Consider the following 22,288-nt stretch of genomic DNA (forward strand, 5'->3'; position numbering starts at 1 on the left):
CACTTAAATTCCTTCAATTTGCCCAAACATTGTCAGTGTGCCTTATGTATGAATTCTACCAGTCAGGTTATAACAAGCAGTAAAGCCACTTTGCTGAAGTACAGCATTATACAGGAGTTTCAGTGAAGTTTCTCCAGCACAGAGTCTGGAGCAGTATTAGCATTAGCTGGTAGTATATTGGACTGTAGCCTGCATGTTTACCATGTTAAAACAAGCTTGGTGGGACGAACCACTAGCTCACAGCGGCTTACCAGAGGTGTTAACAGTGGCTAGCGTTGCTGCTAACCTTGCTAAAATAAAGAAAATTTAAGCTTACTGTAAATAAACAGATGTGCTTTGCTCACACAAATAAACAGTTTTCAGGAGTGAAATCTGTGTAGATTAATGTACAGGGCTTATTTGACTATAAAAGAAACTGTATTTAAGAATTACAATTGTGTTTACTCAAGTGCCCCCAGCTTAAAACCTGCTAAAAATTAGAAGGAAAACATAGCAACACCCTTGTTCCTAACTATTGCCATATATTCAAACAAATGCAGGATACATTCTTATTTTTATTACAGTTTATTACAAAAGAAACAATTATTGAGCAATTGCGCAATTATTGAGCAAGAGCATTTGTCCCACTGTTTTAGTAGTAGTATAATCACTATATTAGATACCATACATTGGATTAATATAGCTTGTTTTTCCTCTATGGACCTTCAATGCAGTGCAAATTTTGTAAAACCCATATTTGAGTACCCCTGCTCCACAGCTTGAGTTTGGTGGGGCATGTGAATGATCAGTAATAGTATGATTAATTAGCTAGCTAATATTGCTTTCAATCAGCTGCTATTTAAACTGGAGTGGAAGAAGCTGTTGGAAAAGCTGTGTGGTGCTAGACTATTGCTGTTTTTAGATTATCAGCTAATTAATATTACAGAATGATCCCCTACTCCTTATCTGTCATGTGTGAGTTGATATTTGTTTAATCTGCGTAAAGAGCAGGTTCAGGTGAGAATGATATGACTTTTTTTACCCAGAATCTTTACTGGAAAAGCAAACACATTTGCACATATACACAGTGTATTTATAAGGCTCTGTACAAGAAGAAAGACCAGCAGAAAAATGTAGTCAGTCAGATTTATTGATTCACTTACAAGAGAGATTTGTCTTGGGTGTTGGTAAACTTTTACACACAGGATATTTTCAATAGAAATTTCTGCACAAACATGTTAATGTCTCTGAAATGTAAGATTATAGTGATCAGTTATTAGCTCAGGAGAGGTCACACAGCTTCTCACTCAATTCCCAAAGCTTCTTGGCCACAGCATCGTCCCGAGCCTTGGGCTGAACTTCCTTTACTGCACAGTCTGAGAAATATCTGCCACTCAGGCCTTCAATGCCCTCCTGCACAGCACAGTACAGAGTAGTCTGGGCACCGGCCTCCAGATCTTTAGAAAACAGCCGTATAATGGGTTTCAGTACCATCTTAAGCACTTTGCTGTAGTGGCGAGTCAATTCCGTATTAATAACTCCTGGATAACACAAAGAAATAATGTATTTTAAAGCAATCCTTTATTTTTACAAATAAGCAAAATAAGAATTGTAAAGATCAACTCAGTACAGTAAATATAGAACATATAAATATGCATATGCATTTATAACTGTTTTTATGTCCAAAAACACACACAAAGATATATGAATAATGACCTGGATGGAGGCTGTAGCAGGTGACGTTGGTTCCTTGCAGCCTCTTCGCAAGCTCGTGTGTGAACAGCACGTTGCACAGCTTGCTGTGGCTGTATACCTTCATGACGTCCATTAAGGAATCACCTGCTCCGAATTCCTTGTGAGTGTTAAAGACGTTAAAATCAAGGTTCCCATGCTGATGAAGCATAGATGACACGTTCACAACTCTGCTTGGACCACACTCTTTAAGTCTGTCCAGCAACAGATGAGTCAGGAGGAAGTGACCGAGGTGATTGACTTCAAACATTAAGCCCAGGCCATCCTCTGTCCTGCCCTGCAAATAAACGCCTGAAACAAACAAACAAAAAAACAGATTTCAGCTGGAGGTAGTGCAAGCCTACCATACAAACCTCAAGAACTGACTTATTTTTTGTCTGCCCTCCTATCATTTGCAGGGCTGCCAAAGCAGCATCACTAAGTAACCCGCACACTTGGAGGAAAGCACCACACTCTCCAGTTCTGATACATCAGACGCCTGTGTCAACTAACTTCACAGTAAAAGTGATAAAGGCAGATAGCATGGCCAGTTTTCCTCTCTGGGTTTGGCTTCTGATCTTGCTGATCTATATCTATTATTTTCTTCATGATTTAATTTAATCTGACCAAGTATTAAAGTTGCTTCAAAAGTTTTTTTGAAAGATGCCACACGGAAAACATTTCTGGTTTCTGAATGAGAACAGTAAATGAGAACAGTAAAAAGAAAGATCAGTTGATGGAAAAATGTCTTCTCTTTCAAGAAACTTAATACTTAATAGAACCTTTCAAAAAGACCATTTGACACTGGGTGTTTAATCAAATAATGTTGAATACCACGGTACACCAATCGTATACACACAGGGCCAGTGTGGCTGCAGGTTTACATTCTAATAATGCGTAAGCACACCTCATACTTCTTGCTGAACCAGTTAGTCTCAGCCTTTAAATAAATTGCTAATTGGCTAACAGGGTGTTCTTCTATTTGGTTGGAAAGAAACCCTGTGGCCACACTGGCCTTTTGCAGCTAAAATTGTAGGGTAGTTTGTGCAAAAAAATGCAAAAAAGTGGTGAAAAGAATGATGTAAACACAGTGTTTTTTAAAGGCCTTTTAAAGGCAGACCTTCCGCTTGGGCCTCTTGGTATGTGTTTAGGATTATTATCCTGCTTTTTAATCAGCTTTTTTTTTGAAGAAGAAATTCTGGTGAATTAAGAACCTGTGGGTTATTACTCAGTCCAAACTAATCTGCCCTTTAAATAAATAAAAAAATGGGAATTATCTTGAGATGCTAAGTCGATATTTTGAGATGCAATCTCACTATTTTGAGTATTTTTGTATTTAAAAATAATAACTTATCATCTCATAATAATGATGTTGCATCTTAAAATAATCACATAATATCTCAAAATAATGAATTAGCATTTCTAAATAATGACGAATCTCAAAGTTAGGATGTAGTATCTTAAAATAGCAACTGAGCATCTCACAATAATCATTTAGTACCTTAAAGTAATCCTTTAGTATATTAAAATAATAACTTAGCATCTCAAAATAATGACTTAGTATCTTAACCCAGCTGGCACACAACCGACCTTCAGCGTTGAAATGTGGTTAAATATGACTAAAGTAATGTCTGTTGTTGTTTCAACGTTGAAACAACGTTGAATCAACATTTAATGTTAAATGGCTGTGCAAACGTTGAAATGTTAATTTTGAATCAACATAATGTCCTCAGCCTTTTAAATCAGAATTTTACATTTCATCACCATATAATTTCTAAAAACAGTTGGATGGAGAAATGAAAAAGTGTTTTACTTCCATTTGCAGTAACTGCTTTTTAATTCAACACCATGTATATGTTTAATTTGTTTTACTGTTTTTTAGGTCAGATAGAAATTGGTGGTGGGTAACTTTCTTTATACTCAGCTTTACTGCAGTGAAGTTTATTGACAACACTCTGTTAACCATAGGATTTTCTAATTTTGTTGAGCTATGGTTTATTAAAGGTTGAACGTATGACCTTGAAACAATGTTGACAATTCACTTTTCAAAATCATTGTTGATTTACCCATAACCCTTAACCATAACCATAATCCTTTAGAGTATCAAAAAAACAACTTAGCATCTCAAAATAATGAGTTAGTATCTCAAAACAATAATTAACATTTAAACAAAACAATTTCTTAATACATCTAAATAATCACTTAGTGTCTCAAAATAATTACTTAGTATCTCAACATAAGGACTTAGTATCTCAAAAGAATGGCCAGTTTTGCTCTCTGGGTTTGGCTTCTGATGTTGCTGATCTATATCCATTATTTTCTTCATGATTCAACGTTGAAACAACGTTGAATCAACATTTAATGTTAAATGGCTGTGCAAACGTTGAAATGTTAACGTTGAATCAACATAATGTCCTCAGCCTTTTAAATCAGAATTTTACATTTCATCTCCATATAATTTCTAAAAACGGTTGGATGGAGAAATGAAAAAGTATTTTACTTCCATTTGCAGTAACTGCTTTTAAATTTAACACCATGTTCATTTTCTATTTGTTTTACTGTTTTTTAGATCAGATTGGTATTGGTGGTGGGTCTCAAAATAATTACTTAGTATCTCAACATAAGGACTTAGTATCTCACAAAAATGATTAGCATCTCAAAATAATAAGATAGCAAATTACTTAGCTAGCTAAAAATAAACACGTCACTTTCTAAGGCGTGAAGTGGGCGTGGCTTCATAAAGTGAATAAAGCGGTGAGCCAGAACCTGCGTTGTTGATGAGGATGTCCAGTCTGCTCTCAGTTTTGAGGAAAGTCTCAGCGAAGGAGCGGACGGACTTCAGACTGGCCAGATCCAACTGCATAAACACCACGTTACTGCTGCTGCTCTCCTGTACAGAGAGAGAGAGAGAGTCAGTGCAGGAAATCAGCGGAGTTAAAGTTTCTCTAAACACACAAATAATAAACTCTCACTCTTTTAACGATGGCCAGAGCCGCCTCTCCCCGGCTCTGACTGCGACACGCCAGGATAACCCGAGCTCCTCTTCTGGCCAGATCCACCGCCGTCTCCCGCCCGATCCCAGTGTTACTGCCTGCAGATCACACACAGCAGCAGCAGCCTGGAGTTACTCCAAACAACCAGCACTACATACATACAGCTCTACACACACACACACTTACCGGTAACGATCACCGTTTTACCGTCAAGCTTCGCTTTACTTTTACATCTCGCTCCTGACACGTAAATACGAAGCAGAAAATAAGCAACTACAACGATTCCAACACCCAGGAAAAACACAGACATGGCTGCTCCGCTGGTGAACTCCCTCAGTCTGCCTGCACACTTTCTGTTGTATAAAAAAAAGAAGGCAAGCAGTTTATCTACATTCAACCCGCCTGCTGCCCCCCCTTACAATATGATCAATACTACTACAGCTCAGGCTATCCCAGCATTTACACTCCTAGTTTTAGATTAAACTTAATGATTTAATCTATAACAAAGTTAGGCAATAACTTTTAAAACACACATAAAACACATATCCATAATCAGAACAAAGTTAATGCTAAACTATCAGAACAGAGGCAGATCTTTTCTGAAAATGTGGTGGTCCAAATGGTCTGAAAAACTGGTTAGCCAGGCAAAAGATACCACATACTGGGAAGATAGCTGATTAGCCAGCATTTGACCACCATAGGCTACAGTCACATTACCAGAGTGACTCAAATCTGATCTTAGCTACATTAAGCAAAAAAAAAAAATCTGATTTTTTCAGGGCTGTGTGAACATGACACACATGCAAAAAAAAAATCAAAACAGATTTGAGTCACTTTCATATGTGGTCCTAAATTGGACATGTATCTGATCTGTAGACATGCAACATAAATGTGAACGTTCAAATCAGAATTCATGCTAGTTCTCCAAGAGGCAAGAGGTAAAATAAGTCAACAGGTAGGCATAGGCTGTACACATTTCCTGTTATCCAGAGACACAATACACCAAAGATAGTGATAAAGATATAGATATATAGTCATAAAACACTATACATAGCTCTGCCCCTTTTGTAAATCTGAAGTTTACGAACCCACCTAAATATCTGATCCCAGGATATCTCCCCGAATTTCTTTGCTGGTTACTCAGCAGCTTCAGACGTCTTTCAGCCTAAGGTAGACCCCTCTTTTCATGGCATCCCCAGCAAATTATTCTTCATGCTTAACTTTGGCATTAAAGATATATATATATATATATATATATATATATATATATATATATATATATATATATATATATATATATATATATATATATATATAAACACTCTTGGACCAATCAGGGCCAACCTACAGTACAAGGGTGACACCCTCTGGCTCTCCTAGGGCTTTGTTTTGGCTGAATTACTGCAAGTCATGATCTGCTTTGTTGTTTTAGGAGAGACAGAGGTCATTTGTAACATGGGTCAGTTGTAAAGCTGCCAGTGATGTTTTAGGCTCTGCACATACTCAGTGCTGTTATTCTCTTGCAGGCCACAAAAGAACAGAGCAGAAGTGAAAGCTACATTTCAGAAGTGAAAGATACACTTACTGTATTTGTGGAAATGAATCCATGAAATTTAGGTACAGATAACTGATTATCAGTTACCTAATTATATTTATGTAGGGAGTGACACATAACATCAGATAAAGAACTAAAGAATAGGGGGCACTGAGTGGTCCAGCTAAAGTGCTGCCACTGTGATCGGGAGATTGCTGGTTCTAATCCCTGTCATACAGCTTGCCATCAGCTACTGGAGCACAATTGGCCTTGCTTTCTCTGGGCGGGAAGATGGTGCTCTTTCTTCTCATCACCCTTAGGGTGATGTCATTCAGCACAAGGCATCTGTGAGCTGCTGTATCGGAACTGAGTCGCTGTGCTTTCCTCCGAGCGCACTGTGATGCTCCTCGGCTATACTGCATCAGCAGCAGTTTGAAAAGAGGTGGTGGCTGACTTCACATATGCCAGAGGCGTGTCCTGGTCTCATGATGGGGAATATACAGCAGTAGCAGCTGAATGTGTGGGAAGATTGGCCTAGTTAAAATTGGGAGAAAAATGGTAAAGCTAAAGGATGACCAAAACAAACTGTGCAGATAAGCTCACTGTCCACTCACTAGGAATTCTTTAAGGGTAAGTGTAGGGCGCACAGCGTGATTTGGAACAGGTCTGTAAATGTTAATGCGTGAAGTACACTGAGAAGCTGTGTTAATGGAACTGCATGTGTTATATTGCACTGATTAAAATAAATGTGACCGAAATTTAGAGGCTTTGCTACAAACATTAGAGAATTAAGCATCCCCCCTACCAAAGTGTTCAGGGCTCATTAAAAATAATATTGGACCTAGACCAGGCGACGCCCCATGCTCTCAGTAGCCATCTGAGAGGTGAAGAGTAGCTGTGAGGCGTCAGTGGCAGCTTGAAATACATTTTTTTTTACCTTTAATGGGACAGAAGCCATGAGGAATGAGTAACACCATATTAATTATCTTGGCCGTTTCTTAATCTGTGTTCTTGTCTGTACTTGTGTTCTTGTGGACTAAGGAAACATCATCAGCTGCAGCGCAAGTACTGTTCCATTTAGAAGCCAAGCACACTAAAAATACCCGGATGTGTTCTTGCTCCTCCCAAATTATCGAGGATGCATGGAAGGTGACTTGTGTGGACTTCTCACAGCCCGATAACCCAGAATGCACTTTGCAGCAGGTGCGGCAGAGGAGAAAGTACCTTACGTTTTAAAAAATAGTACTGCTGTGTAATAAAATATAGTTTAAAGTTATTTTTAGGTGAGGATGTAGGCGTTTAAACTTCAGATATGTGGTTTATTAAAAAAAAGTGACTATGGGAAAATGTACATCTACGTTTTTGGAACGCTTTCCACTCCCCTGAGAGAGTAACATCATCAAGTACACAGCTGTTCCAATCTCAGAATAAAAGTACCGCGTCCTCCTGTCCTCGGGAGTGTGCACTCGCGAGCCGAACTTAACAAGTTCGTTCTTGCCAAGTACGGGAGTCCAGGCTTGTGTACTCTGTATTAAGAAACGGCCCTTGAGTGTTAGTCTGTAGTTACTTAGAATAAACCAAGACTTATAGCATATAGTTTTCTTTCTTTTCATCACCAATACCAACTTTTCTATCCCCTTTTTTGATCGTATCATGTGTTGTGAGATTTCACAAGCTTAAATGTAGGCCTACAGTCCAACCTGGCCTAAAATTGTCCATACAGAAGGTGGCTGAGCCATATACGCTATTATGTTCTGCCAGGTCTGATTGATGACCCTGGTTTGCACTATTTGATTGATGAACCTTATGATGAACGTTCTGTACGTGCTCGAACACACGTTCTCACACATTTACTTTCACTCTACTTGTTCTGAAGGTCCTATACTGGATAAAACTTGCTCAGACTCTCTGCTGTTTTCACAATTGTCTGATGTAAATTTTTGGGGGGTTTGATACTGAAACTCTAGACCTGTTCATAGAATAGAATGTTCAGGCTACTCTGTGCAGCCTGGACATTATTGAACTGTACCCTTAATAATCTAGTGTTGCTTCCATGCCAATACCTGCTACTGGCAGGAAACAGTACATTTAGAATTTTATTTTCATTAAGTTTTTTTACTTCCTGGTCTGGTGGTATAGCGGCACCACAGGTAGTGCATGGATCACACAGCTCCAGAGGCTTGGGGTTGTGGGTTCAAATCTTGTCCTGGTCTCTGTGGATGTGGACGTTGATGAGTTCTTCTTGTGGCCTCCATGCTCCGTTGCTATTTCCCCTGCAAAACCACCCTTGGTTGTAAGTAAATTAGTCTGTAAGTGATGATTTGCTAGTATTGACCCACGCCCTTGATTGGGCAGAGAAGAAGAAAGAGGGGGAGCGAACTCAGAGTATTTGGGATGGAGTTCGGGGCAGCTTCGCTGTAAAGCGTGAAGCCGAAGCCCCCCCTCTCATGAAGAGAAACATGAGAAGAGAATAAAATTAAAGAAGGAGGAAGATGGGGAGGAGGTGGGTGCGAGGTTTGTTCAATGAGTAGGTAGAGAGGAAGTGACTGTTTAAATAGGGATGGAAGTGGGAGGAGTGAGGGCGTGGCTCACTCCCAAAACTTAGTTATGACACATAACTCCACTTAGGCCCTGTCCATGAGGTACACCTGCTTATCATCCAAAAAGTATTGAATAGAGCACCTCAATTCTAGAGAACACAGTTTCGCTGCTCTACAGATCAATGCTGAATGCATTAGGCATTATGATACCAATAGTTCATTTTTATTTGCTTCCAGGATTTTTATTCTCTTGGCAATTATTATTATTATTCTCTCTACAGTGACTAGACTAGCTAGGTGTATGCATTTACTCATCTGTCAGCAGTGGGTGCAATTTAAATTTACTGTATTTATTCATTGTGGAAGAGATGTCAACAACCATTTGAACACACTATTAACTGTAAGCATTTACTCTTTCTATTTTTTGAAAGTACAGAAAACAGAGAAATGAATATTATAAAACATGCATATGTTTATTTGCCAAAAGTGTGCATGTTATACATACAGGAAATCATTTCGATACTTTATTCAGTTTTCAAAATAATATTTCCATACCATCAGATCTTAACCCACTTTATTCATTTTATAAATCAAACAAAAAAGTCTTTCCTGCTGTTCTACATGTTTCATCACAGCCTCTCTGTAGTTGTGAAGCAACAAGACTGTAACAATTAAATAAATAATCATAATAAGAACAATCAAATAAATAAATAAAAATCCTTATATATAGCGAGACATCAATTGACTGGATGACAGTCTTTCAGATTCCAGTATAGCTTCGTTTGGTTCTGTCGGCTCCGTCACTGGATAAAAACTGTACAAGCACTGCTGCTGCTAGGCCACTGCTATTTGATCTCTACAAAAATAAGATCATGTTCTCCACTCTCTTTCCAGCGCTTGTGGAAGTTCTCAGTCGGTGTTCGAGGGGATATTTACAGCGGACCGGGAGAGGAGGATGACAGGAAGGTGAAGATTGGAGGTGAACATCGGAGGAGGTGAGAGAGGAAGATCGGAGGAGGTCACGAAGGAGGTGAGAGTGCTGAGGAACTTCCACAAGGAAGAAGGCCTAGCGGCCCTCAGGGTGGACGTCAGCAGTGTGTCTAAATGGAGACTTCGTACTCTCTTGTGTCCTGTAGATCAGAAACATACACATATGTGCACAGTCAGAAAAGCAGGGAAGTACAAACAAGCTCTAAAATTCATTATAACCTAATCTAAGCAGGAGTAACATCAACCACAGTAATTACATTTATATGCACACCTGCGCTCTGATATCAGCCTGAGCAAGACTGCAAATCTAAAAAATGGCCATGTGAAAAGACCAGTTTATTAGACCCAACATTTTTCAAAACTACTTGACAAAGACAAAAAAAAAATTATATATTTTTTTATTACAAACATTTTAAAAACATACTCTTCATCAGCATTTGAAGCTTTCTGAAACAATGGCTACAAATGTTTACATGCAAAGCTTTCCTCCAATCCGAATGAATGTATTCCAATTCTAGAATCTGATTGTGGTGTTTATATGTACACTTTCCCCAATAATCTAAGTCGAGTCTAACTCTCCGTTTATATGCATGCTACAAGTAATCTGATCAAACATGATGCACATGTGTACTGTGGCTTAGTGTACACGTAACCATGACAACGACAACGATCATCACGTGATGCTAGCCAGCGTGAGAGGAGCAACAGCAACTGAGTAACTAGCTATGTTTCTGGGGGTTGGCTGTTGGTATTTTTTTTTTTTTTTTTAAACAGTGTTAAAATGATGGCGAACTCAGGACGATTTAATTCATATATCCTTGTTAAAGAAGGGGTGAGACGAAGAGCTTATGCCATCCATGTCTGCAAAAACATTCTGAGGCAGGTGAGTTAGATGCCAGTCCCACCACCCATGACTAAGAACCAGTGGATGAATCTGAGGAGTAATGTTCAGCTTTGTAAACTTTGTAAACCGTCATGAGCCATATGTATTTAATAATTCTGATTGGGGATCTAATCGGGTACAGGTGTTTACAAGGCAATTATTCTTCTATTTAACAAACTATTTAAAGGATTTTCCACCTCATTCAATTTGATAGAAATTGTATTCCGAATGGCCTTAATCTGTTTACATGGCGGGCTCTATTCAGATTGAGCTATTAGTCTGATTATTAATGGATTATTAGGCTGCATGTAAACGTAGGCAGTGAAGCTTTCTTTAAACTGTACGAGAAAAAGGTTAATTTCTCGATGCTTTTAAATCTGGCAGCATCTAGTGGATAAAAGGATAAACAGCAGCTACAAATCTGATCTGTACTTGGTGTTGCATGGGGTTGTGGCCTAAACATTCTAAATGTATTTTTAGTTCAACCCCCAAAATGAAACAACCAACCCTTTTTCATCTGGGAGTAAACCATCCTGCTACTCAGGCTATTAACCATAGCCTGATTGACATCAAGGTGGTGCTACAGAATGGATGGACAATAATTCTAAGCAGAATTATTTTTCATTTGGTCCAAGTTGGCCTTATAGGTGTTGTGATTATATGATGAGGTCTACAGATAAAATGGTACTATTTGATTGAATTCTCTGACCTAAAACCTGGCAGTTACACATTGTGTAAATTGGATTACTTGGCTAGTATTTTGACGTACTAATACAAAGACTATAGCTTTTATACAAAGATCAAAAGGTCTAGTACGGGTTTGGTTAAAGGCTACTGATCAACAAGCATGAGATATGTACATCGATTGAGAAATATTTACTCAGTGTTTAGGCTTAGTTAGCCTAACTGCATAAGGCCTTATGCTGATTCAAGCTTGAGAGCTTGGTGTGACTATTGTGCCAAGTGTGACTATTGTCCTGTTTTGTGACAATTTTTTTGTTTTAAGTGTCAGTTTTGTCTTTTTTTGAGTGGCTACACCTGGAAAAAATGTCTCTGAGTTATTTGAGCTGATGATTTTGGAATCTGTTTTGAAACAGCTTCGAAACATGTTTCTAATTTCTGACTTGTCTACAATAATTGTTTTAAATCTGAACTGACCTCACTGGATTTTTACACTGTACTGTATGTTGGCCTTTTTTTGGCAGATACACCCTGATAAAGTGGTAATAGTATAATATGATTTGGTCTAGGCATATAATTTATTTATTTTTATTTATTTCAGATTTTATTTCATGTTCTCCCAATTTGGCTATCTAATTGTCCCACCCCTTTTAGGCATCCCCATCACCAGTGGCGCCTGCGACCCTAGGAGGATGCGGACGAGCACACGCCTCCTCCGACACTTTTTCGAACTGCTGCCAAAGCATCATTGCCTGAGCGGCTAGCAAGCTCGGAGGAAAGCGCAGTGACTAGGTTCCGATACATCCGCTCACAGTCGCCTCATGCGTGATGAGGAGTGAGCGCCATCTACCCACCTGCCAATTTTGCTCCCTCTGGGTTCTGGCAGCTGATTGCAGAGCTACATAAACAGGATTCGAACCTGCAACCTTCCTTTCATAGTGGCAGCGCATTAGACCATTGCTGGACCATTTGGCGCCCAGTGTAGGTATATTTTTTTAACCAAGTCCTCTGAATATCATAGTTTGTATAATTTTATATTAGCCTAACTAATAGCGTAGTTGAGCTGTTGTGTGCATATAAACATTACAATTATTGATGATAAGGAGAAGGGAAATAAAAACCAAAGCCAGCACAGATGGAAAAGTAAACTGAAGGAGGAGAGGAAAGAGATGCGAAAAATAAAAATAAAAAAGAAGACACCCATCACACCAATGGTCCCAACCTGCTTTGCTCCAAATGCTGCTATTCCACTGATCAACTCTCCTTACAGGCTTTGTCATTACAACAGTATCCTATAGGGAAGAATCGCTGGTGTCTGGGGACAATGATCGGTCTCTGTTCAGACAGGAAACCGTCCAAAGAAAAAAAAAAAAAGCAATGCAGAGGTCATGAAAATCCAACTTAAGCTGATGGCACCAAAAAAAGAACCCCACATACACACATAAAACGAGAAAGAACATGTCAAAGATGCCAACACTTTATGAAGAAAGAAAGAAAGAAAGAAAGAAAGAAAGAAAGAAAGAAATGTGAAGATGTGAACAGTGATGACGTTTTCACTTGACTTCATTTGACAAACTTCCCCAGACTAACTCTTAACACTAAGGTGTGTGTAATAAGTACATGCTGAGGAAAACATCCAGCTGGGAATACACACTCCAGATTTGCTTTTCCAAAGAGCTAAAGGCCTTCAACTGATTTAAAATAACAGACATGGGAGTTTATCTCTAAAGACAGCATTTATATTTCTTCTATTAGAGGTGTATATGAGTCCACTTTTGCTGCAGATCTACTGCCTGACCCACTTGGTTTAAAAACACACACACACACACACACATATACACACACAAATTGATACACTGCTGTCAAAGAGTGCTGCACTGGAGTGTGTCATGCACCACAGGGAAACGTGTCAGGAGATGATTGGTACAAACAGCAGGTGAGAATTAACTGCACTTCTGACACCAGGCATGGACAAGCAACCTCTAACACACAGGCATCGAGCTCATGTTACTGAGGCCTGTCAGACACACTTACCTCACTGTTCTTCAGGGATGCAAAAGGGAGGATGAGGTGACAGACAGGTAGACAGACAGAGAGAGAGAGAGAGGAGAAGAGACTGATTTAACAGGTTTAGACATAAAAAGTAGAAATACCATCAGAAATAAGTAAAGACAGAATTTGCCTGTATTCATTGCCCTTCAAAACATTATACATTAATTCAAGGGGATTCAGATGAGATACGTAGCAGTATGTAACTTAAGCATGTTGGAAGTGTTACTAAAGGGACAAGATTGGGAATGCCCACATCTGTATAAGTTGTGAGGTTTTGTTATTATTATTATTATTGAGAGCTCGGCACTGACTCAGCTCTTGATTGGTCCAGACGTGAGACAGTGCGCGGGTGGGGGCGGGGCTGGAGATGTCATGGAACCTGCATTGTTTAATATTGCAATATATATATATAGTTGAAAATCTGCAACTCGTGCAGCCCTAGTGCAGGTATTTAGCATACCTCAATGATACCCACTGTGTCATATGTGTATGAAGAATTCATAGAAAAATGTCATAGAAGGCATTACCACCCCACCCACAGTGTACAGTGCACAGTGCAGTGGAAGGTAATGATCATGACCGGCAGTGTCTGGCTAGAACTGTCCATGTGAACCAACAACCAACAAGTGCAGCATTCTTTAGCATCAATGGGACATGACAAATATCTTGGGACACCATACAGGTTCGTGTCTCATTACATTCTCATGGCATATATCTGTCAATTTAGTCAGTCACATCAGGTCATCATCAGGTGTTAGTGTAATGATATAGTTATGTGTAAAATACCATGTACTCAGATACCACAAAAATACCATGAGGTTAAGAATGGTTCTACACTCATTCACGATGAGAGGATGAAGGTGTGGTGTTCTCTCTCTACTTCATTTAAACTCCAGAATGTCACTTCACACCTAATTACATGTGTGAAACGAGTCTGAAAAATGGTAAGACAGATGGTGTTTCAGGAGCATAATTTCACTCCAGATGCGTGCAAGGAAGTGGAAACCTGAACCCAACTTGAATGTTTGAGTGGAGAAGGAAGGTGTTACTTCAGATAAACTATACATACAGTAGGTCTTCATTAGTTCTGTCTGATCAGTGTGGCAGTGAGGGGGCTGGGGATCATCTTTGGGCCAGCCCCCATGGTACCAGACACACTGCTCTAATGCCACTCACCTGGGGTTGATAAGGATAAAGAGCCCCAGGTGAAGCATATAAGGGTTAGTTCAGCCCTCACACAGGGGATATATGTAAGCAGAGACTACTGGTGGGTGAGAGACTTTGGGGAAGTTTGTTTAAGTCATCCATAGAAGCTAATGGGCTTTTAGATTTGTGTTTATTTAGGTGTGACTTGTTGGTTTTGTGTTCACAAAGCAACTAGGAGTTGCTCCTATCCCGCCTCTTTGTTATATTTGCGTTGTGTTGACTGTTGGGTCACAGTGACTATTGTGCACTCACACCAAACTTCACTGACTCTGCTGAGCATATAGCGCTGTGGAGCTACAATGATAACGATCTGGCTCTCCCAGTTACTGATTGTTTCCACCTGGCCCGTCCAGTATATTGTCACTGTCCAATGAAAAACCCTTATCTCCAAAACAGCAACTTTACAGGAGAGAGAAAAAACCTTGTAAACTTTCAACGGAAGTCAATGTAAAAAGAGTTTATTTCAGGTCATTTTGAAGAGTTTCTATTGGTCCATTCATCAAGAATTTGAGTCTGTTCAAATTATGTAGCAAACTAAAAATCGACAAAAATGGAGATGTGTTTTTCATAGGACGGCGACGATATACTCCGTAGTTTGCTCTGTTCCTTGCCGAGTATTAAATCTTGTTATTTAGCTCTTCTTCAATGCGTTTATTGCATTTTGTTACCAATTTGTTTTTGTTTTTTCCGACTCTCGATTCTTGCCTTGCCTTCTCTATTTTGTATTTCTCATTTTTGTATATTTGACTACTCTTTTGCATTCACCCTCTCCTTGCTGGATTTACCATGTATGACTCTGCTTTGCCTGACTACACTCTGGTATGTTGTTTATATTTGCTGCCTTACTGTTCTTGACCCTGCCTGTCACTTACTACTCCTGTAAACCTAGCTCTTTAATACAGTAAATAAACTGTATGTTTGGTATCTGCGTGTGTCTGGCCATTATGACATTTGATGAGGAGAAATTTCAGAGCCCTGGCCACAACCTCATTGTACAACTTTGGGACTAACGCTAGCCAGGACTTTTTGTCCACCATCAGCACCTGACCCTAAAAATGTATGTGTTTTGGAAGGGATACGCTTAATATAGATATGGTTGGAGCCAGTTAATGCACATTAGTTTGTTATAATATGGGAATGGGATGTCCAACAAGCTCATGTAGATTTGCAGAATCTTTTTCATTGTCTTTTACACTGGTATAGAAATTGCACTTAGTATATCCCCCGTCTTTGTTCTTCTAAGTGCTCCTGATTTTATAATTTTGTACAATTGTAAACAATGTATCGACTTCTACTTACTGCAGTCTCATAGATGGGGTTTTCGAAGGCTGACTCTCCTCTGATCTGATCGTACTGTGGTGATGATGACATGGGCAAACAAAGAGACTTCCCCTGCACTCTAAACGAGATTAACAACAGAAAATATACAATACTGTAGTCTGTAAATCCTTTACAAGAAGACTGAATTCATCAAACAGATCTGCTAAAAGCTTCAGACAGCCTGCTAATCAAGCTTACCTTGAGAAGTAGAAGTATATTGACATGACGATCAGCATAATTATAGCCACGGGGATGAAGATGGCGATGGCCATGTTGACTCCTTCCATGCTGAAATCTGTTCTGGCCACTGAACAGAACCATAACAGTGTTAGCCTAGATACATGTTGGATTGTGCAGCAATTAAGACCAAAAGTAGCTTTGGTTCCATAACTAATCATTTTTAAGCGAAAAAGGACCTTCAAAATCTCTTTGGCAAACACTAATACGTCTGGAAACTGAAACAGTTTTTTCAATGCCATTGTTTAAAGAAGTGTATGCTTGAGAGGCAGCACAGTATCGCAATATTTTTTTATATTTTCATCTAAGGCATCTGAAAATTAAAGCGCTTACCATCGAGTCTGCGTTCATTTACATACTCCAGTGCTGCTGCTGCTGGCAGGAGAAACAAATGAAAGATTTTGAGGGAAAAAAGAGAAAAGAGAAAACATTAATAAACTCCAGGGTAATTATTCATTAATGAATCATTGCGCTTATTATGCAGCAATTATTCACCACTCTAGATTTAATGAGTAATATGCCACCACAGCTTTATAGTAGATAGGAAAAACTTTATTAACTTGTGTTTGGGTAAATGTAAGTTTTTATTTAAATCTCACAATGAAATGCATGCAGTGTAATGATTATCATTATTGTTAATGACCGCTAAAACTTTTTAATACTACCTCATCCATTAAATAAAGCATTACATCATAGTGTAGCTGACTAAGCTTTAACAAAATAAAATACCATTTAAAAAATAATAGTAATATAATAAGTTTAAATGAGGTTATAAGATTTTCGTAATTTTCTTTTAATTTGTTTAAATTAGGGCAATGAAATAATCATTATAAGAGCAGAGCTGTGAAAAATTCTGCTGTTTAAAAATACATCATGAATCTGCCATTCAGACCTTTTTTAGCACATTTTGTAAGAACAGATGAAATAAAATTCGGGTAGTTTAAGCATATTGACTAAATATAGTTAACTTACGATGCATGCATAACACATACATCGAATTTGTTTTAATATCAACAACAGTTTTGCAGTTCATATTTGCAAAAAAACCCAACAAACTAACAAAAAAAAGTTGATATCGGTAATATAGTTGAAATCTAAGTGATACAAATAGGTAGAATGAGATTTTTGCCTGTATTCTTTCTCTCTCTCTCTCTCTCTCTCTCTCTCTCTCTCTCTCTATATATATATATATATATATATATATATATATATATATTTTTTTTTTTTTCCCTCCAAGATAGCAATGGTTCCTATAAAAATACACTTATGAGCATAACATGGACAGATCAAATACTGTTAATATGAAGCACAATTTAAAAAAATAATACATGTTTTTTCATGCACATTTTCTTGTGGCTATAAACTGTATTTGACTGAGATTTAGCAGCATTAAAGCAATACTTCTGTATAAAATTACAAAGAAATGTTTCATCTTTTAAAATCTAATAATACTATTTTATGATTAGTTCTGTTAAAATTGACATCTATTTGTGTATTTTATATATATATATATATATATTTTTTTTTTTTACCTCTGCAGACTGGAGGTGGGTGACTCCATTTGGAAGGGTGGCTGGGGACACAGCGGATAGTGGACTCTCCAAAAAGCTTATAACCACTGAGACATGAAAACCTCAGCGTCTCTCCAGACTGGTAGAACTGCTTCTCTGATACCTGCACACCAAACGCTGGAGTTCCAGGATTCCTACACGGTTCATAGGTATCGGCTGTGAAGAAGAGAGTGCACACACACACACACACACACACACACACACACACACATACACACACACACACATACAGGGCACATAAATACAAATAAGTATGCTACTGGTTGCCCATCATTTGCATGTCCTCAGTCTGATATTTGAAGAATATATATGATTATTAATGCAAGTGGCTCAGACTGGATCTGGAATATTAATCTCTAAATCAAGCAACTCCCATCACTCTTAATGGAGTGTGTGCAGCTCTTTAGGAGTGTGAGGAGTGAAGAGTGAAGAGTACTCACGGATGCATTTGGGGAGCTTCTCGCTCCACTTGGGGCCGGTGGAGTCGTGATGGTAGCAGGAGAGGAGGCTGTTGCCAGACAGAGAGTAGCCCTTGTTACAGATGTACTGCACTGTGGAGCCCACGATGAGCCGCGGGCCGGACATCACCCTGCGGCTGTGCTCCACCGTGCCGGGGTCCGGGCATGACAGCACTGAGGAAACACAGAAACACAGACAAGGCAATGAAAATTTCTTACCATCATTTTAATACAGTAAAAATTACATTTAAGGGGCTCAGAGTGGTCCAGTGGAGGAGAATCCTGTTCATGTAGAATCCCGGTCCGAATCCTGTTCATGTAGCTTGCCATCAGCTACCGGAGCCCTTAGGGAGCACAACTGGCCTTGCTCTCTCTGGGTGGGTAGTTAGCACTCTCTCCTCACATCACTCCTAGGGTGATGTCGATCAGCACAAGGCATCTGTGAGCTGATGTATCAGAACCAGATCGCTGTGCTTTCCTTCGAGTGTGCTGTGATGCTACTCAGCAATTTAAAAAGAGGTGGTGGCTGATTTCAGGCAAAAAATTAGGAAAAGTGTGTAGAGCCTCCTGCACTAAATGTGCATGTCCTTTCTAACAAAATATTTGATCTGTTCACACTAGCCAGAAAATGTCAGTCACGATCATTACCACACACTTTTTTGTCCACTGTGGGTAGTAATGTCTTCTAGGCGTGACACTGGACTATCGAGAAATGTCTAATGCCGGAAAATATTTAGAAATGGAATATTTTAAATTTCCTTCATTCTGAGCACCAACTTGTACCAAACCCTCTGGGTTGTTTTTTTTATGTCAGGGTTTTGTGAATGCCAGAGACTTTGAATGTGTGTCCAAACTTCTGACTGGTATTGTATATCCCTTTTCAACAGGTATGTGGATGTCTTCTATTGGATGGGCTTGACTATTGATAGGGCTAAGTGCCTTGTGGTTCTTACTTAACATGAAGCTTAGTATCAGTTCAGAATGATCCAATGACTAGAGGTTTATTTTGATGTGTTTTTGGTATGTTTTCTCAGCCTGTCTTCTCCACCACTAGTTGTGCTTTCATGTACAGAGTTCCTTTATACTGAATAATCAAAATGTGAGAGTGAGAATGGAATATAATGGCTGTCATGTATAACAGACCTTACATATATATATATATCTGAAAAAATAAGCGACCACTTTCTGAATCAGTTTCTCTGATTTGGCTATTTATTGGTTTATGTTTGAGTAAAATGAACATTGTTGTTTTATTTTATAAACTACAGACAACATTACTCCCAAATTTGGAAAAGGCCATGACTTTGCTTTTGTGAGTCTAAGAACTTCACTGCTCAGTTCCTCCACTAGATGTCATTAAGAGACCACACCAGAGCTGAGCTGCCAGCGCACTGAACACTTTCATCAGCCCAAACTACCCAAGACTTTCTCATCTGCACTGGAGGGACTGTAGTGTCAAGATGAAAAATTTAATTGCAAAACCTGTTTTTCAAGCTAATTTATAAGGAAATAGCTGTTAAAACATGACTGGGCTTTTCAGTTATTTCTAAATAACATTCTCTTGATGTGATAAACGAGCCTCGAGTTAGCTGTGATTTATCAGCGCAGGGGAAGGATATTTATAAAGACATTTTGGCCTCAAACCACACAAGCCAACCTTTTGGTAATCAGTCATGGCTAGGGCAGACTCAGCGGTGTTGTGGTTTGGACATTTCTTAGCAGACTGATAATGTTTTATGATTGAATACATTACTATGTAGTTCTGAGGCCTGGGGATATTTCATAAAACAGGACTTTTGGAATGAAGCTGAATAATTTAAGCACAAGGAATGCCCCTGAATGTCTTTCTTTATTGGACAACCTTGACATGGATGATTAATCAGTGTTTACACCTCTTCTTGCATTTAGATAAAAAAATAAATACATCTAAATGCTGTTTATTTATATTATGTGTATTATATTCATATAAAATTAGCACAAAACTGTGTATGTTTAATTACAAAAACAACAGTTGAATAAATGATTGCTAATCTTATATAGATGCCTTTCTATTATCCAATTCTCTAAACTCAACCAACACACAAGCAGCACAGAAGTAACAGCCAGGACAAATCATATCTGAACAGCCAAACAGACGTACATACATTTACACACAATAGTGGAATTTAGTGTAATCAATTCACTGTATCACCATATCATGTTTTTAGGATGTGGGAGGAAACCCACACAGACACAGAAGAACATGGAAACTTCACCCAGATAGAGACATAAACTGAAGAACCCAGCAACGGGAGGAGAGCATGCAGTTAGATAGAATATTTACAAAGAACACTTTCATAAATTTTAAAGTCAAATGTATCTCTAAATGAGGCTATTCGTGAAATATAAAATATAAAGCTCTGGAAAAAAATAAGAAACCACTTAAAAATTATGAGTTTCTCTGATTTTACCAAATTGAAAACCTCTGAAATATAATCAGGAGGAAGGGAGATGATCACAAGCCATCAAACCAAACTGAACTGCTTGAATTTTTGCACTAAGAGTGACAAAGTTATCCAAAAGCAGTGTGTAAGACTAGTGGAGGAGAACATGCCAAGATGCATAAAAACTGTGATTAAAAACCAGGGTTATTCCACCAAGTATTGATTGATTAAACTTTTAAAACTTTATGAATATGAACTTGTTTTCTTTGCATTGTTTAAGGTCTGAAACTCCTGCGTCTTTTAATTATTTTAGCCTTTTTTCTGCAAATAAATGCTCTAAATGACAGAAACGTTGTCTGTAGTTTATAGAATAAAACAACAATGTTCATTTTACTCAAACATATACCTATAAATAGCAAAATCAGAGAAACCGATTCAGAAACTGAAGTGCTCTTTTATTTTTTTCCAGAGCTATATTTGTCTACATATATTCCTGTTGATGTCACACAAAAAAATTGTATTTCCAAGAAAGCAACTTTGCATTACATTTTACATTACATTACATTTGGCAGACGCTTTTGTCCAAAGCGACTTACAATAATGAAGTACAAAAGTAATAGGAATTTAGATAACCCATTTTTAGATAGGGCTTAAAGGAGGTTGAAGGGAAATAAAGGGATAGAGAAGTGAAGGAGGGGAACGAGGAAATGGGGTTAGAAGTAGTTAGTTAGTTAGAGGTGTTAGGAGAGTAAGTGCTCTTTGAAGAGCTCTGTCTTCAGGAGTTTCTTAAAGATAGCGAGAGATTCTCCTGATCTGGTAGCGGAAGGTAGTTTGTTCCACCATTGGGGAACTCTGTATGAGAACAGTCTGGATTGCTTTGTGTGTGTGTTAGGCAAAGCGAGGCGACATTCATTGGAGGAGCGCAGCGGCCGGGAGGTAGCGTAAGCGTTCAGGAGTGAGTGCAGGTAGGAAGGAGCCTGTTCTGTCATCACCTTGTAGGCGATTTTAAGAGTTTTGAATTTGATGCGAGCATCAACTGGTAGCCAGTGGAGCTCAATGAGCAGCGGGGTGACATGTGCCCGTTTTGGTTGGTTGAAGACCAGACATGCTGCTGCATTCTGGATCAGTTTGCAAAGGGAAAAAAACTTAATTCTCAATGGAAATTAATGGAGCATTTCAATTGGTTCATACATAATGAGAAGTGGATGGAACAAATAAAAACAAGTGCCAACTTCATATAATGTCAAAAAGCATTTAAATACACACACAAAACCTTGTATCTCTATTTTTGCTGTTTTTTAATATGTTATTTATTATATTTTATATTGACTTCCTTTGAAAGTTATTTTTTCCCCTTTTCTTAGTAGTTTATAATTTATATTATGTGACAGTGTATATATTTTTAGGTATTTCCTTTAGACACCAACTTAACTAAAGCTAACAAAACTCTCCATCATATGAGCTGAGAAGAAACTCAGTCAGTCAGTCAATCAAATCCCCTCTGACTTTTTTACGGTTAGTAAAGACAGTGGTCAGAGGGCCAGGAAGAGGGAGAGTCCTGTGTCCTTTAGGGCACAGCCACAAAACAAAAAAGATTACCACAGACATGCCGGCCTTGTTTCAGCCCACAAACCCAAATTCTTTTCCCCGGCAGGAAAAGGGCAAGCGAGCAGATGCTGGGAGGCGGTCT

The 22,288-nt window shown here is 38.6% G+C and overlaps 2 protein-coding genes across 4 annotated transcripts in view; both read right to left on the reverse strand.

Moving 5' to 3' along the window:
* Nucleotides 1-1,111: 1,111 nt before the first annotated feature.
* LOC103029692 (dehydrogenase/reductase SDR family member 13) lies at nt 1,112-5,884 on the reverse strand. 2 transcript variants are annotated; one of them, XM_022670888.2, is made up of 6 exons: nt 5,796-5,884; nt 4,890-5,056; nt 4,683-4,801; nt 4,477-4,600; nt 1,696-2,022; nt 1,112-1,520 (listed from the first exon to the last, which is right to left on the reverse strand). In XM_022670888.2, exons 2-6 carry the CDS (start codon nt 5,011-5,013, stop codon nt 1,261-1,263), a joined length of 954 nt encoding a protein of 317 aa, XP_022526609.2. In that variant the 5' UTR covers nt 5,014-5,056; nt 5,796-5,884; the 3' UTR covers nt 1,112-1,260. The 2 variants fall into 2 exon arrangements, with proteins under 2 accessions (XP_022526609.2, XP_022526613.2); XM_022670892.2 differs by lacking the exon at nt 5,796-5,884 and having other exon boundaries at nt 4,890-5,191.
* Nucleotides 5,885-9,229: 3,345 nt separating this feature from the next.
* sez6b (seizure related 6 homolog b) overlaps nt 9,230-22,288 on the reverse strand; it is a 316,013-nt gene continuing 302,954 nt past the window's right edge. The window contains exons 12-18 of one of the 2 annotated variants that reach the window (XM_049466784.1): nt 18,158-18,349; nt 17,679-17,873; nt 16,480-16,518; nt 16,108-16,216; nt 15,889-15,988; nt 12,554-13,374; nt 9,230-9,907 (exon numbers count right to left, since the gene is read on the reverse strand). In XM_049466784.1, coding sequence (XP_049322741.1) covers nt 13,339-13,374; nt 15,889-15,988; nt 16,108-16,216; nt 16,480-16,518; nt 17,679-17,873; nt 18,158-18,349 — 671 coding nt within the window. In that variant the 3' untranslated portion in view covers nt 9,230-9,907; nt 12,554-13,338. Of the gene's footprint in view, nt 9,908-12,553; nt 13,375-15,888; nt 15,989-16,107; nt 16,217-16,479; nt 16,522-17,678; nt 17,874-18,157; nt 18,350-22,288 lie in introns of both variants that reach the window. The other variant, XM_049466783.1, reaches the window with a different exon arrangement.

This window comes from Astyanax mexicanus, chromosome 18, assembly GCF_023375975.1.
Source record: "Astyanax mexicanus isolate ESR-SI-001 chromosome 18, AstMex3_surface, whole genome shotgun sequence".
NCBI lineage: Eukaryota > Metazoa > Chordata > Actinopteri > Characiformes > Acestrorhamphidae > Astyanax > Astyanax mexicanus.